This window comes from Oncorhynchus gorbuscha, linkage group LG07, assembly GCF_021184085.1.
Source record: "Oncorhynchus gorbuscha isolate QuinsamMale2020 ecotype Even-year linkage group LG07, OgorEven_v1.0, whole genome shotgun sequence".
NCBI lineage: Eukaryota > Metazoa > Chordata > Actinopteri > Salmoniformes > Salmonidae > Oncorhynchus > Oncorhynchus gorbuscha.
Window position 1 is genome coordinate 60,044,827 of NC_060179.1, and position 16,283 is coordinate 60,061,109.

The 16,283-nt window shown below is 42.2% G+C and overlaps 1 protein-coding gene across 1 annotated transcript in view; it reads left to right on the top strand.

Moving 5' to 3' along the window:
- The window catches only part of LOC124040131 (ras-associating and dilute domain-containing protein-like), a 45,409-nt gene that overhangs the window by 2,480 nt on the left and 26,646 nt on the right, over nucleotides 1-16,283 (top strand). Inside the window, 4 exon segments of the mRNA XM_046357007.1 lie at nucleotides 9,405-9,610; nucleotides 9,816-9,990; nucleotides 12,795-13,027; nucleotides 13,685-14,277. Coding sequence (XP_046212963.1) covers nucleotides 9,405-9,610; nucleotides 9,816-9,990; nucleotides 12,795-13,027; nucleotides 13,685-14,277 — 1,207 coding nt within the window.

The window sequence follows — 16,283 nt, forward strand, 5'->3', positions numbered from 1 at the left end:
CACAATTCTAAAATGTCCAAAATTATATTTGATTCCTGGAGCATTTAATATCCAATGCGTATTTGTATGACTTATTCAAAACTGCCCATGAATGGCTGCAAAAATACATAGCCTCATGTAATTAATTTTCAAAGACACAAGTAGGCATATCAAATTTCAAATATGTGAATACCGTAGACTGGCAAAATTGTGAAGAAGTGGAATAATAAAATAAGTGTGGGGATTAATAAAGGTTTAAAAAAATATTTTAGGCCTTTGTTAACAATGAGAATTGTTCCACTGATCAGACTAAATTAGGTAAATATATAATAACATCTTCTGAAGACAAGGTTACATAAATCTGACTGTACATTTTATTTTACCTTTATTTAACTAGGCAAGTCAGTTAAGAACAAATTCTTATTTTCAATGACAGCCTAGGAACAGTGGGTTAACTGCCTGTTCAGGCGCAGAACGACAGATTGGTACCTTGTCAGCTCAGGGGTTTGAACTTGCAACCTTCCAGTTACAAGTCCACCGCTCTAACCACAAGGCTACCCTGCTGCCCCAAACCATGTATTGTTCCCGCTATAGATTCAAACTTGAACTTTTGGGTTCACAATCTATTTGACAAAATTATTTTCATAGTTACAAAATCATGTCACCCAGTGGCGATTTTAGCATGTAAGTCTTGGTGGGGCAAAAAAAAAAAATGGGGAATGCATGCCAGCAAAGCCACTACACAACACTAAACAATACATTAACTGCAATATAATGGTGGCAAACGGTGCCCACAAACTGTTAGGACTTACATAAAGCTGTCCCAACAGCAGAGTCCTAACAGAAGTCCCCAACGCCTTACCACTGCTACACCTGGCTACACCTGGCTATCAGTGGAGCCTTGTCTGGCAGCGAAACAGTTCATTCAGCCTCATGTACTGCCTTTAAAAAAAACATATCTGATATGGCTGACTTGCTTAAACAACTGTGGTTTCTACTGACAATTGAGATGTACAAACTATGCAATAAGGGAACGACAAGCGGATAAGAGGCAATCCTTAATTTTGATTAAGACATTCATGAGCGAGCTAGGATGGACGTAGTCAATATAACTATTTGTTCAGCACTTTTGAAATGTACAGCAACAGAATTCAGAACATGGGCCATTCTTACAGTGTTCTCCCTGTACACCAAGTCAGAACCATAGGATAAATTAAAGGTGCATATAAGCAGACAATGAAAGCTCTTACAATATTTGATGATTATATTTCTCAAAAACAGGTTATAGGCTAGATGTGCACCACCAAGTCAGAACAGTAAGTGCAATAAATAGGTGAAAATGTACCAAATTAAAGTAGAATCATGATGAAGTCAGTGATCTTCAGGTCGTAGCTCTAGAAAGTTGCCTGAGTTCCGAATTTATAATTCCGAGAAAGTTGGATGAAAGTTCAAATCACATTTTCCCAGTCGTAGCTAGTTTTCCCGAGTTCCCAGTTGCTTGAACTCACTAAAGTCAGATTTTGCAAAGTTCCAAGTTAACAGTTGTTTTGAGCGAGGCACCAATCATGCTTCATTGACAGCATGGCCAATGTTGAATGTTTATCATTTTAAACTAGGAAAAGAGACCCTTAATTTTTATTGACTTGGCCAAAGCTTTTGATACGGTAGACCATTCCAGGAGTATTGGTGTCTCTGAGTGGTCTTTGTCCTGGTTTGCTAACTACCTCTCTCAAAGAGTACAGTGTATAAAGTCAGAACATCTGCTTCTTCCTACAGCTCAGGCAGTAGGAAGCTCTCTCATCCACTTATATGCAGGTGATACAGTCTTATACTCAGCTGGCCCCTCCCCGGATTTTGTGTTAAACGCTCTACAACAAAGCTTTCTTAGTGTCCAACAAGCTTTCTCTACCCTTAACCTTGTTCTGAACACCTCCAAAACAAAGGTCATGTGATTTGGTAAGAATAATACCCCTCTTCCCACAGGTGTTATTACTACCTCTGAGGGTTTAGAGCTTATGGTACACACCTCTACACGTACTTGGGAGTATGGCTAGACAGTGCACTGTCCTTCTCTCAGCACATATCAAAGTTGGAGGCTAAAGTTAAATCTAGACTTGGTTTCCTCTATCGTAATCGCTCCTCTTTCACCCCAGCTGCCAAACTAACCCTGATTCAGATGACCATCCTACCCATGCTAGATTACGGAGACATAATTTATAGATTGGCAGGTAAGGGTGCTCTCGAGCAGCTAGATGTTCTTTACCATTCGACCATCAGATTTGCCACCAATGCTCCTTATAGGACACATCACTGCACTCTATACTCCTCTGTAAACTGGTCATCTCTGTGTACCCGTAGCAAGACCCACTGGTTGATGCTTATTTATAAAACCCTCTTTGGCCTCACTCCCACCTATCGGAGATATCTACTGCAGCCCTCATCCTCCATATACAACACCCGTTCTGCCAGTCACATTCTGTTAAAGGTCCCCAAAGCACACACATCCCTGGGTCGCTGCTCTTTTCAGTTCACTGCAACTGGCGACTGGAACGAGCTGCAGCAAACACTCAAACTGGACAGTTTTATCTCAATCTCTTCATTCAAATCCTCAATCATGGACACTTACTGACAGTTGCTTTGTGTGATGTATTATTGTCTTGACCTTTGTGCTGTGCCCAATAAGGTTTGTACCATTTTTTTTTTGTGCTGCTACCATGTTGTGTTGCTACCATGTTGTTGTTATGTTGTGTTACTACCATGCTGTGTTGTCATGTGTTGCTGCCTTGCTGTGTTGTTGTCTAAGGTCTCTCTTTATGTAGTGTTGTGATGTGTGTTTTGTCCTATATTTATATTGTATTTATTTATTTTAATCCCAGGTCCCCTTCCCCGCAGGAGGCCTTTTGGTAGGCCGTCATTGTTAATAAAAATTTGTTCTTAACTGAATTGTTTAGTGAAATAAAGGTTAAATATAATAATAAAACAAATGTTTAAAAAATCTTAGATTTGGGACCACACTGCCACTACACTGAATAGCAGGCTAATGATTGCTTTGAGATGCTTGCAGTCAGCCACTGATTCCTTCCTAACCACTCATTGTTGAATTTGTTATTTCCAACTTGTTGTGTAATGTTTGTCTAATGGCCGATGAACACCGGTAAGTTTTATCTATAATTTCTCTTCACGTGACAAGGATTAAAAAGGATTTGCCAGTAGATTGTCGACTTGATTCATGATTATGACTGCTAGCTAAGATTTTGAAGGTATGTTGACATGATCAGTCCAATCAAAGCATTTTACATTACATTTAAGTCATTTAGCAGACGCTCTTATCCAGAGCGACTTACAAATTGGTGCATTCACCTTATGACATCCAGTAGAACAGTCACTTTACAATAGTGCATCTAAATCTTAAAGGGGGTGGGGGGTGGGGGGGGGTGAGAAGGATTACTTATCCTATCCTAGGTATTCCTTACAGAGGTGGGGTTTCAGGTGTCTCCGGAAGGTGGTGATTGACTCCGCTGTCCTGGCGTCGTGAGGGAGTTTGTTCCACCATTGGGGGGCCAGAGCAGCGAACAGTTTTGACTAGGCTGAGCGGGAACTGTACTTCTCAGTGGTAGGGAGGCGAGCAGGCCAGAGGTGGATGAACGCAGTGCCCTTGTTTGGGTGTAGGGCCTGATCAGAGCCTGGAGGTACTGAGGTGCCGTTCCCCTCACAGCTCCGTAGGCAAGCACCATGGTCTTGTAGCGGATGCGAGCTTCAACTGGAAGCCAGAGAGAGCGGAGGAGTGGGGTGACGTGAGAGAACTTGGGAAGGTTGAACACCAGATGGGCTGCGGCGTTCTGGATGAGTTGTAGGGGTTTAATGGCACAGGCAGGGAGCCCAGCCAACAGCGAGTTGCAGTAATCCAGACGGGAGCCACTGTAGATACTGTATAATGTGATTTTGACGTCATGTTATCTGTGGCCAATGACCTTGAGCCTTCTTGTACGGGCACTCTTTAATATTACTCTATGGCAACACCCAAGGGGCTTGAATTTTCTAGCTCTACCCAGTGACCGAACACTGAGCCAATCACGGTGCAATGCTCCGTATTTTCTGCTGGCTTGCCCCACCATCACAGAAAGCACTAAGCTTGGCTGAAACACCTGCATTTTGGAACTGCCTTCACAAAAAAAAGAGATCATGTTTGTATACTGCTTTATTAACTCAATTTTATATATATATACAATTTTGACATTGTTTACAAACTGATATGTGACACGTATTAATACCAAAATAACGTGCAAAACAGGAAAGCCCCACCTGCCCTGAATGAGAGGTCGTCTCTGATGTCACCCTACCAAACGTCCCCGCTAAAACATACTTTAGGTCTCTGCTGCCCTTTCGTTGTGACAGCGTACATTCCAATCACCAAACGAGCCTGCCATAGACTAATGCAGGCGTGGATTCATTTGACTTTAGTACATGCTCTCAAATGGCTGCATTCTGCAATAGGGACGGGATTAACAGAAACCTAATTTAGTTGGCAACATTGTACATACAATATAGTGCTACTGTGCTGCTAATTTTACAGTTTTACAATCTCAGTGGAGATTGCTCTAATCTTGAGGGGCGTTTCTAAAAATAAATAAAAATATCCAATCCCCTTGACCCTTTCATAAGTACACAAATCAAATGTTTTAATGTGCTGCGGCTCATTGTGCTGTGGCAAGACAGTACAATGTTAGAGGTTCCGCTCGTAATACACGTAATGCTCGTAATACACATAATACCTAGCAGTCAAACATGGAAATGATTCCAATGGTTTTCCACCTTTCATTTTTCCCATAGGGGATTTCTTAAACACTTCAAATAAGGACTGTGTTTCATGTAGACATTTTGACCATAACCATGTAAATCTCTCTCGGACAAGGTGACTTTTATCAACATATTCGCCAGTATTTACCCCCTTAAAAAATGAAATGCTAATTTGCTGCTGATGTGGCAATCATACAGAACTACAAATGCCTGTCTCTATCAAGTTTAGGTAAGACCCAGATGCAGACAGTGTAGAAGTAACAAGAGTTTATTACAACCACAGGGGCAGGCAAATGACAGGTGAAGGCACTCAGGGGTCAGTCATCCAGAAAGGGTGGAAACGGTCCAGAACGGCAGGCAGTCTCAGGGTCAGGGCAGGTAGGGGCCAATAATCCAAAACGGTGGGGGTAAGGTACAAACGGCAGGCAGTCTCAGGGTCAGGACATGCAGAACGGTCAAAACCGGGAAGGACTAGAAAACAGGAGCAGGAAAACAGGCAGGAGCAGGGAAACAAACGCTGGTAGGTTTTCTGAACAAAAAAACCCCCCAAAAACAGGCAATAGACAAACAGAGAACACAGGTATAAATACACAGGGGATAATGGGGAAGATGGGCAACACCTGGAGGAGGGGTGGAGACAATCACAAAGACAGGTGAAACAGATCAGGGTGTGACAGTCTCAAGCTTTACATCACTCACCAGGGCCATGATAATCTGGATGAGATTGCCGAATCAAGGCAAAGTTAAGAATCTCTGGATTAACTATCTAATGTTTGCAACATTTAATAATGAATACATTGGCTACATTTTATAAATTGACAAATATGTAAGCTATCTTGAGCAAGTTTTAAATTGACACAATACATGTTATCTAGCATGGTTAGCTAGTTAGTGAGACTAGCCTGACTAGATGGCTACATTAGCCATCAATTTGTCTATCCATTTACATGCATGAGAAATGTATAGTTTTCTTTGGCCTTTATAAACCAACAGTCTCGCTTGCTAGTTAACTAGCTAGTTAGCGTAGATGGTGAAGCTAGGCATTCTTGATAATGTTTGTTTGTGTCTGTGGGTGAGGGGTAGGTATCTCTCTCTCCACTGGCTTCCAGTTGAAGCTCGCATCCGCTACAAGACCATGGTGCTTGCCTACGGAGCTGTGAGGGGAACGGCACCTCAGTACCTCCAGGCTCTGATCAGGCCCTACACCCAAACAAGGGCACTGCGTTCATCCACCTCTGGCCTGCTCGCCTCCCTACCACTGAGGAAGTACAGTTCCCGCTCAGCCCAGTCAAAACTGTTCGCTGCTCTGGCCCCCCAATGGTGGAACAAACTCCCTCACGACGCCAGGACAGCGGAGTCAATCACCACCTTCCGGAGACACCTGAAACCCCACCTCTGTAAGGAATACCTAGGATAGGATAAGTAATCCTTCTCACCCCCCCCTTTAAGATTTAGATGCACTATTGTAAAGTGACTGTTCCACTGGATGTCATAAGGTGAATGCAACAATTTGTAAGTCGCTCTGGATAAGAGCGTCTGCTAAATGACTTAAATGTAAATGTATCCTACTTCAAGTACTACTTGATTTGAAGCTACCCTAGCAAACTGGAACTATATTTGGAAATCTCTATTTTATTTTCTCTCCATTTTACCTATGCTCCTTCCTTCACTTGTTCTTCTCCTGATTTGATAACATTTAGACTCAGTAACACATTTAATGGCACTTACACACTGGCCGTGATAAATGCCAATTGAACCTCTAAAATATGGGTACCGTGGGTAGAGCCCAGTGGTCCCAGTTGTTGTCAGCTTGGATGTTGTCATTAAAACATTGTTTGATTGGTTGACAAGATGAACTCTGCTCCTTGGACAATATGCTGTTTTACATTTTGTGTTATTTATGCTGGTCTAATTCCTAAAATGGAAAAGCAGAAGGGATGTCCCCAATTAGTCGACTGGTTGATTGTTTGGGCGGTAGGCTGTTGGTCGACCAAGTAATTTTTTGTAGAGTCATAGCAAATCTATATATTTTTCATAGCACACGAGACATCTGTCTTATTCGTGCTCAGTGAATTAACCCATTGCGGAGGCCAAGACTAAAAGCCCATTTATACTTGATCCATTAATGTGGTCGGAGGCTTCGTATGGTGGGTGTGACGCAATTGCAGAGCCTCCGGACGCAAGATGAGGCCAAATCTAGCTCCTTACCGCATCACCGTCCGACTCCGGAAACCGGAGAGCAACATCTGTCCGGTGGAGTCCACAAAGCATAATACAGGTAACAAACAGTTACATGACCTACAGCATTTTCAAGCAAGTTAATGTTTCCACCATTTTCGGACCACTAAACCATGGAGAGTTACCGCAAGTCACAAAGGAAGCAGGAACTGTCTCAACTGGGCTCCCGAGCGCAGCGGTCCAAGGCACTGCATCTCAGTGCTAGAGGCATCACTGCAGACCCAGGTTCAATTTCAGGCCGTGATTGGGAGTCCCATAGGGCAGCGAACAATTGGCCCAGTGTCGTCTGGGTTAGGGTTTGGCCGGGATAGGCCGTCATTGTAGATAAGAATTTGTTCTTAACTGACTTGCCTAGTTAAAAAATGTCAAATTAAAACTATTCCAGCACCATTTCAACTTCAACATTTCAACATCATAAAATCACATGTGCTTGGTCTAATACAGTGACAACTAAAAGACACCAAAAACAATTTAGTCCAATCAACGTAAGCTAAATATGATGTGGCTGTCCATGGTTCTGATTTCTCTGTGTGTGTGTGTGTGTGTGTGTGTGTGTGTGTCATGTTGATGAAACAGTCTATCACTTTGTCATACTGTACACGCTTTTATTTTTTGTTGTCCTCTGCTACCTGGCTAAAATGCTTGCTCGCTAGACTAACTTCCACTTATGGGTAACGTTCGGTAGTTAACATGATCCTTTTACATCTCGCTACATATTGAACTTCCATCCTCTCAGAACAGGGGCACAATAATGCGGGGCGGCAATAATGTCAGGGGCGGCAATAATGTCATACTCGTTTGGTCCAGACAGAAACAGATAGATGGCCTACAAATGTAAATTCATAAATGTATGGAACGCAGAGTCATAACATCAATTATTTTATAGATTTTTTTTTTTTCTTGCTGATTTTTTTGGGGGAAGCCTGGCTTCCCTTGGCATCCATGAATACACGCCACCAGTTGTTTGCAGAGCTCACAACCTATGCTAGACTTGTGAGAAACAAGTTCTGGTTTAAATTGGCATTCCACATGAGAACGGTTGCCGACTTCTCATGTAGCCTATTACCGCCAACTTCAGGAGAGTAATGGCAGAATCTGCGAAAGCCAGGTAGGTGTGGGAGGAGGATGGTTGATCTCTGCGTCTTATTTCATCAAACAGTGCGCTTAAAGCATCAGACCAGCTCAATGCATATATATATAGTTGATTTTATTAAAACACAGTCTATATATATGGAAAATATACGTTTTAAAATGTTTACCAATCAATTGGTCGAAAAAACAGACAACTTTCGTCTATTTTGCTTTAATACACCAGTGCATTCTGACACAGTGAATTGTAATTGTTCATATTGAACGATTCTGACACAGTGAATTGACCTCGTTCATATTGTTGGCAGACATAAGGGATTAAATATGGATCTTCACTGGCTAAAGGAGAAGAGGATCTGGTAAAATAAGGGTATGTTGCTATTGTCATCTCGGTTGCTTGCAAGCTAGCTTTTTGGCAAGAAACTAGCCTAGTATTCATGGCACATTGTAAATATCTGACTTCTACTAGGATAGTATTCTGTACAAGATACAAGACCAAATGCATAAATAAGCCAACAAATATGAGTTAAATCAAATGTGGAAGAGTAAATGAAAATGTAAAATATATATTTAGTTTTTGATCAAGGTAGGTAGTAGCTGGCAGCAAAGGTGCCGGAGCTTGCAGGGATTTGTAGTTTTGCATGATGTCTATTTTGATGCTAATTAGCTTTTTTCGAATCTGAGAGTAAATAGAGACGAATATATTGATAAAAGTCACCTTGTCCGAGAGAGATTTACACGGTTATTAAAATGTCAAGCCAGGAAATACCTACATGAAACAGAGACCTTGTTTGAAGTGGTTCTAAATTCCCCTATGGGAGAAATGAATGGTTAGAAAATGGTTGGAACCATTTCTGGTTTTAATCACTAGGTTTTATGGGTATTATGACCCATACACTGTGGGGCTCTATAAACGTTAATCTGAAAGAAACAACTCCACTTCCCTTAACAATGAAGCATTGAGCAATTACAATAAGAAGCTTACATGGATTGTTGCAGAAATAGGTCTAACAACACCATTTTATCTCATTAACAGACTGAGCACAGCACAGTAAAGTAAGATTGGGGACTGTTGATGGATGGATGGTATTGTCTAGTTGAGACTCAATGTTGATACCTTTCTCAAAGAGGGTAGAGATATGAGGAAGTGACACAGTGGATTTAGATTACTATTCTATTAGAGTTCTACAGTATGGTGGGACAACATTGCTTACTGACAGAGCGACTTCTCTCTATATTTCTCTCTCCCTTTATCTCTCTTTCTCATTATCTCGATCTGTGTCCCCCACCCTCCCCCTCAGGTCAGGCTCCTCTGGTTCCAGTACCAGGTCAGCTGACAGTGTGGGCGTGGACGTCATCCGACAGCCATCCAGGAGTCGTATCCGCCGTCATACCAACCGCTTGTCTGCTGTGTTCCAGCGAGGCTCCGCCCATAACGCCACCGCTATGGCCTTACCCGGGTTACCTGGCTTCCCTAGCCATGCTTGGAAGGAGTCGAATGACAGAAGTATGCCGTTTTCTAATCAAAATTGTATTTTTATAAACATTAACCCTAACCTTGACAATGACAAACGAGTTGGCTTAAGCAGAAAGCATCTGACTGGCAAGCAGTCTAAACCTTAACCCCGACCCCAGCCTAAAATAAATTAAGACACTTGCTTACCAGTTCTGATGATGTAGTCACTACTTTTCTTCGTGACGTTTCCATCTAGTTTCTCCCGGGGATGCATCAATGACAGACGACCCTGCTGAACTGTCCAATCAGATAACGGCACCAGGCATTCTGAAGATCTTTGGCAGTGAGATCTGCCAGGGGGCAAACTACAAGAGCGTCCTGGCAACAACACACTCCAGTGCTAAGGAGCTGGTCAAAGAGGCACTGGAGAGGTACAGGAGTGTGTGTGTGCGCATGTGTGTATGCATGTTGTCTTAGATTTCTTAGAATTTGGGTAGATTTAAAGATTTATTCGGGCTGCAATTTCTGAGGCTGTTAAAACCTGTTAAGCCTACCCCTGTTTACTGCCCCTTCTGGAGGAATTGGGTACCCATATAAAACAGGATAAATTTTTGTCAAAAGTTGCTAATATATGCATATAAAAAACATTATCGAATAGAAAACACTCTAAAGCTTCTAAAACCGTTTAAATTTTGTCTCTATGTAAAGCAGAAGTCTCAGGGCATGCATTCTCCCAAAGTCTCTCTTGTCATGGAAAAAGTTGGCCCAACTTTGACGTCATCGTATACGCCTTCCCAAACAACTACCGCTCTGGGAACAGTCTGTACGTGTTCAGCGCGAAGCCTGCTTTCAATGGGGCTTCTCATTGTGAGAATCGCGTGCTCACGAGACGTTGAGCGTGCCGAAAGGTCTCGATCACGCAAAAAAAAGTGTACGATTATGCGCGCTCTGCTCCGGTGAAGTCTTTTCTTCAGGATCGATTAAAAGACGTGTGTGTTTCGCTTCGTCCTCACAATTGCTGTACACCTTTATAACATGTTAAAGCTTAATTATGAACATAGTTTGACAAGTTTACTCGACATATAATATATATTTTCGACGTTTTGGTGCGCATCCACTTGAATTTTGCCTACATTTCGACCGAAATGTGGCTATTTTGAGAACCGAAAGACGCAGACTTGAAAACTAAACGCTGTTTTGGTAAGTATAATCCCTTCCAGGTCTTTTGATGGAAGAACAGCAAAGGTAAGGGAATATTTATGTGTTAATTTTGGGTTTCTGTCGACTCCAAGATAGAGGATGCATAATGATACATTTGGAGCGCCGACTCCTAGTATAGCCTAGTGAACTCAACCTGTAACGTTAAAAATAAATGTAACACAGCGATTGCATTTAGAAGAAGTGTATCTTCCTATACATATGTAAAACATGCATATTTAGTCAAAGTTTATGATGTGTATTCCTTGTTAGCTGACGTTATCTGCCGGAGCTATTTCATTTCTCCTGACATTTTAGTAGCATTTTTTGAACGATGCGTCATTGTAAACAGAGATTTATGGATATATATTGCAGATTATTGAAAAAAAAATGAATGTACTGTGTAACATGTTATATTACTGTCATCTGATGAAGATTTCAAAAGGTTAGTGAAATGATCTTTTTTTAAATCCTGCGTTTGTTGATTGCATATTTTTTCCTACTTGGCTATGCTAATGAGCTATGTCTGCGGTGGTGGTTTGACATAAATATGTGCTATGTTTTTGCCGTAAAACATTTTAGAAATCTGACTTGTTGCCTGGATTCACAACGAGTGTAGCTTTAATTCAATACCCTGCATGTGTATTTTAATGAACGTTTGAGTTTTAACTAATACTATTAGCATTTAGCGTAGCGCATTTGCATTTCCAGAGCTCTAGACGCCTGCGTGCCAGGTAGGAGCAAGAGGTTAACTCGAATGAACTTATCCTCTGCAGTAGAGGTAACTCTGGGTCTTCCTTTCCTGTTGCAATCCTCATGAGAGCCAGTTTCCTCATAGCGCTTGATGGTTTTTGCAACTGCACTTGAAGTTTTACGCATTGACTGATCTTCATGTCTTCAAGTAATGATGGACTGTCATTTCTCTTTGCTTATTTGAGTTGTTCTTGCCGTAATATGGACTTGCTCTTTTACCAAATAGGGCTAATGTCTGTATACCACCCCTACCTTGTCACTACAACACTGATTGGTTCAAATGCATTAAGGAGGAAAGAAATTCCACAAATTAACTTTTAACAAGGCACACCTGTTAATTTAAATGCATTCCAAGTGACTAACTCATGAAGTTGGTTGAGAGAATGCCAAGTGTGAGCAAAGCTGTCATCAAGACAAAGGGTGGCTACTTTGAAGAGTCTCAAATGTACAATGTATTTGATTTATTTAAGACTTTTTTGTTTTCTGAATGAGTCCATATGTGTTATTTCACTGTTTGGATGTCTTCACTATTATTCTACAATGTAGAAAATAGTCAAAATAAAGAAAAACCCTTGAACAAGTAGGTGTGTCCAAACTTTTGACTAGTACTGTACTTGGAGAATCATAAATATACTGTATAATGACATACGGAGTCTTTGATCATATATGAAACTTGTTTGGCAATTGTTTTAGCGATGTGACATGTGCAGCTTGTTATCCAGTGTCAGGGGCCTGTGAGCTGTAAGTACTATGCCAGAGCGCACACTGTGAAGTAGATGACTACTGCACATCCTTCACGCTGGTGTTGAGCCTATGCTATGCAAGGAATAGAATTTAGACAAATGTATATATTGTTCTCAAGGGTAGTTGTTTAGTATAACTGCAGTATAGTGCATTGATTGTACATGTCCGGTGTGTGTGGTGTGTCATGTTTTGTTTTGGCTATATTTTCAGTATAATGCATTGAGTGTGTGTGTGCCAGATCTAGCGTTTACATGGGCGTTTTGGAACATTCTAGAGAGAACCACAAACCGTGAAGGCTGACCAATTTAACCATGCTGTTGAGAGCCTCTCTCACTCTCACTCTCTCACCTTACTTAATATACTGTATTATAACTAGAAACAGAATGGAGATACTCAGGGTGTGTTTCTGAGCTTGGCGTGCAGAGACGGTTTACCAGACATACACTAAGCCTACTGAAGTCCGTTCCCATTGTCCTCCAAGAGTTGTTAGTTGTAAATACTATCCTTGTTATAAACAGCTTCACTTCCCTTAATTTCCCAGGTACGGTCTGAACAAGGAAGAGGCGGAGTCGTATGTTCTCTGCGACTCCATTGGCTACGTGGGTGACCACCAGTGGAAGACGGAATGCTTCCGGGTCGTCGGTGACAATGAGAAGCCCCTCCTCCTGCAGTCACTATGGAAACCCAGGGAGGGTTTGGCGAGGCGGTTTGAGATCCAGAGGAGAGCCAGTGTGGAGGAAAAGAGATCAAGAGACAAGGACACGGTCACTGCTGGTAGGACTGATAGGGAGACTGCAAGGTCCGCAGTACTCAAATCAAATCAAATGTATTTATATAGCCCTTCGTACATCAGCTGATATCTCAAAGTGCTGTACAGAAACCCAGCCTAAAACCCCAAACAGCAAGCAATGCAGGTGTAGTACTAGTGTAGTACTAGTGGTTTTCTTTATTCCCTGGTAGTTAATTGATTGATTAATGTGGGATATGATACCAGGGTAGTGTCTTTGCTAGGGGGAAGGGACAGCAAAATGACATAGAGGTGCATCCTGTTATGTGTTTGTCTTATGAATGGTTAAACCAACTCTTATGATAGCCCCCTGCCTGTGTTTTACTGTTTTACCATTTTAATGTTGAACGTTTCTCTCTCCCAACCATCATATCCACCACTGCAGTCTGTTTCCTGCACGTTAGCTTCTGCATGTTGATTTTGGCAGCCACACACACACACACACACACACACACACACACACACACACACACACACACACACACACACACACACACACACACACACACACACACACACACACACACACACACACACACACACACACACACACACACACACACACACACACACACACACACACACACACACACACACACACACACACACACACACACATAACCAAACTCTCTCCTGTCTCTCAGGCATCAACGCCCAGGCTCGTAAACTCCAGAAGAGCCGCTCTCGAGTCTCCTCTGCCCTGATCGAGAGGAGGAGTGTGTATGTGACCTCTACCCTAGAGAGGGGTGTGTGTGGGGCTTGGAACCAAAAGGACAGGGGCGGGAGGGTATGTGGGGGCCAGAATAAGTCTGAACGGGGGCCGGGTCTGTGGAGGAGCCAGAGTGAAGCAGACCTCTCACCCCAGTCCACAGAAACACAACAGAGACACCAACAGAACCCCACTGAGCCCCTTAGTCAGAACCCCAATGGGTTCCACACTCCCAGTCAAGACGAGAACCACAATCAGTGTCACAGTCAGGACCATGAACAGAATCACAAATTGAACCCCGATAAGAACCTCAAACAGAGAGATGAAGAGAGCTATGTTGACGCCAATGTTCCCCCTCTGGAGGACCCTGGATCAGAGACTTACACAGAGCCCCTCTGTCCTTCCCCTGAGATGGAGAGAGAGAGGGAGGAGACGGAGAGCAGTGACGATAACGTAACACTTTACTCCATTCACCCTCCCCAAGACTGCCCCTACCTACTGCTGCTACAGGGCTACAGCAACAGACAGGTAGGACACACAGTACTCCATTCACTCACCCCACGAGTACCCCACACAGATTGAGTCTCATCAATCCCCCTCTTTAACACCTCTCTCCCCTGTCTCTCTCCCCTTTCTTTCCTCTCCTCTCTCCCTCACCCTTCTCTCCCTCCCTCTCTTTCTGAGGTTGCTGTTCCTTATGGAAACAGATAACTATGTTCTCATTCTCTCAAGGTGTCTGTAGACAATGGACAGAGAATCTATCACAGTATTCTCTCCCTCGTGGCTCCACTTTGTCCTCAAACTCTCTGCCTGCTCTTACTCACCGCATTGGGCACACACACACACACACACACACACACACACACACACACACACACACACACACACACACACACACACACACACACACACACACACACACACACACACACACACACACACACACACACACACACACACACACACACACACACACACACACACACATTGGTGATGCTCCATCACATGCTGCAGTGGCGGACAGGCCATCTGGAATTTCAGGCAAATGCCAGATGGGCTGGTCAATTTTTTTTAGCCCAGTTGGCCTTTTTATCATTATTTGGCTAATAATGGGGGCATCAAGGAAAAAAATGGACTGGTGTGTTAGAAATTCCAAGGCCAAGTTCTGGTCCCAGTCCGCCCCTGACATGCTATCTCTGGCTCACAGTAAACATTACAGTTGGAACATCTGAGATTCCAGGCAAGCGATCCCATTTTCCCACTGGAAAAATTCACAGAGACAGTTAGGGACAAACAGCGGAGAGAATCCTTTGTGGAAATGCCAGCGTGAGCAGAAACGTGTGTAAAAACACAGATCCGGATACAGAGTAGTGCAACAGTGGCACTGCTTCCTGACTGATTACAGTGGGCTATAACGGATTCAGGGTGGTGATACATACACACACACGCAACACAAGTAATCTTACGTCAGCACCTAGGATTTTGAATGTATTTGTTTATTGTTCCCATAGTAATCCATTTGTTATCTCACCATTTCTTATCTCGTTCAAATATAATAGTTTCAAACTCACTCATGTGTAACACACATTTAATATTGATAGAGGCTGAATAAAGAGTTGAATGCGAGGTGTTTTGGTATTGACCTCATCTCATACTGTATGCTCTGCCAGGTATTCTAAAACTAATTTCTCTCTCTTCCTCTCTCTCTCTCTGGTCATTTCTATGTAATAGGACCCATGAGCACCAACATGTGAACTTCATAGGAGCATGTCAAATTGGGTGTCAAATAAAAGCTAAGAGTCAATATTTCTGAGAAATTAAGGCATATATACATTTTCAACCATTTTCCCTCCTAAAAATGTGCAATAAGCAAAGGCTTTGATTTCTGGTCAAACAGATGGAAAAGGGGTCTTAAATTGTTTTTATATATTCTAGATTTTTTTCTAAGTATTAGAAATACATCAAAACACAACCTTGTTGAAGTAAAGAACCCTGCCAACTAATACAAACATTTATATTTTGTTTTGGAGAAATAATGTGACTTCTGTGAGTTAAGAAACATTGCCTTATGCCTTGTAATTACATGACCAAAAACCCACCTATCTTTAAGATATTTCTCTGCAATTAAATTGGCTACAATGGGAAACCATAGTAGTCACATACAACTGTTGGATCACTTGCTACTGTTCTCCCTTCCACTGGCATACTGTTATGTTCAGCTCATACAGTGCCTTCAGAAAATATTCATACCCCTTGACTTATTCCACATTTTGTTGTTACAGCCTGAATTTGAAATGGATTAATAAATTATTTATTTTTCTCTCTCACCAATTTACACACAATAACCTAAAATGATCAAGGGAAACCCTGTTTTTAGAACTTATTTCAAATGTATTGTAAATGAAATACAGATATATTCAATTTACATAAGTAGTCACACCCCTGAGTCAATGCTTTGTAGAAGCACCTTTGGTGGTGATTACAGCTTTGAGTCGTCTTGTGTATGTCTGGATCAGCTTTGCACATCTGGATTT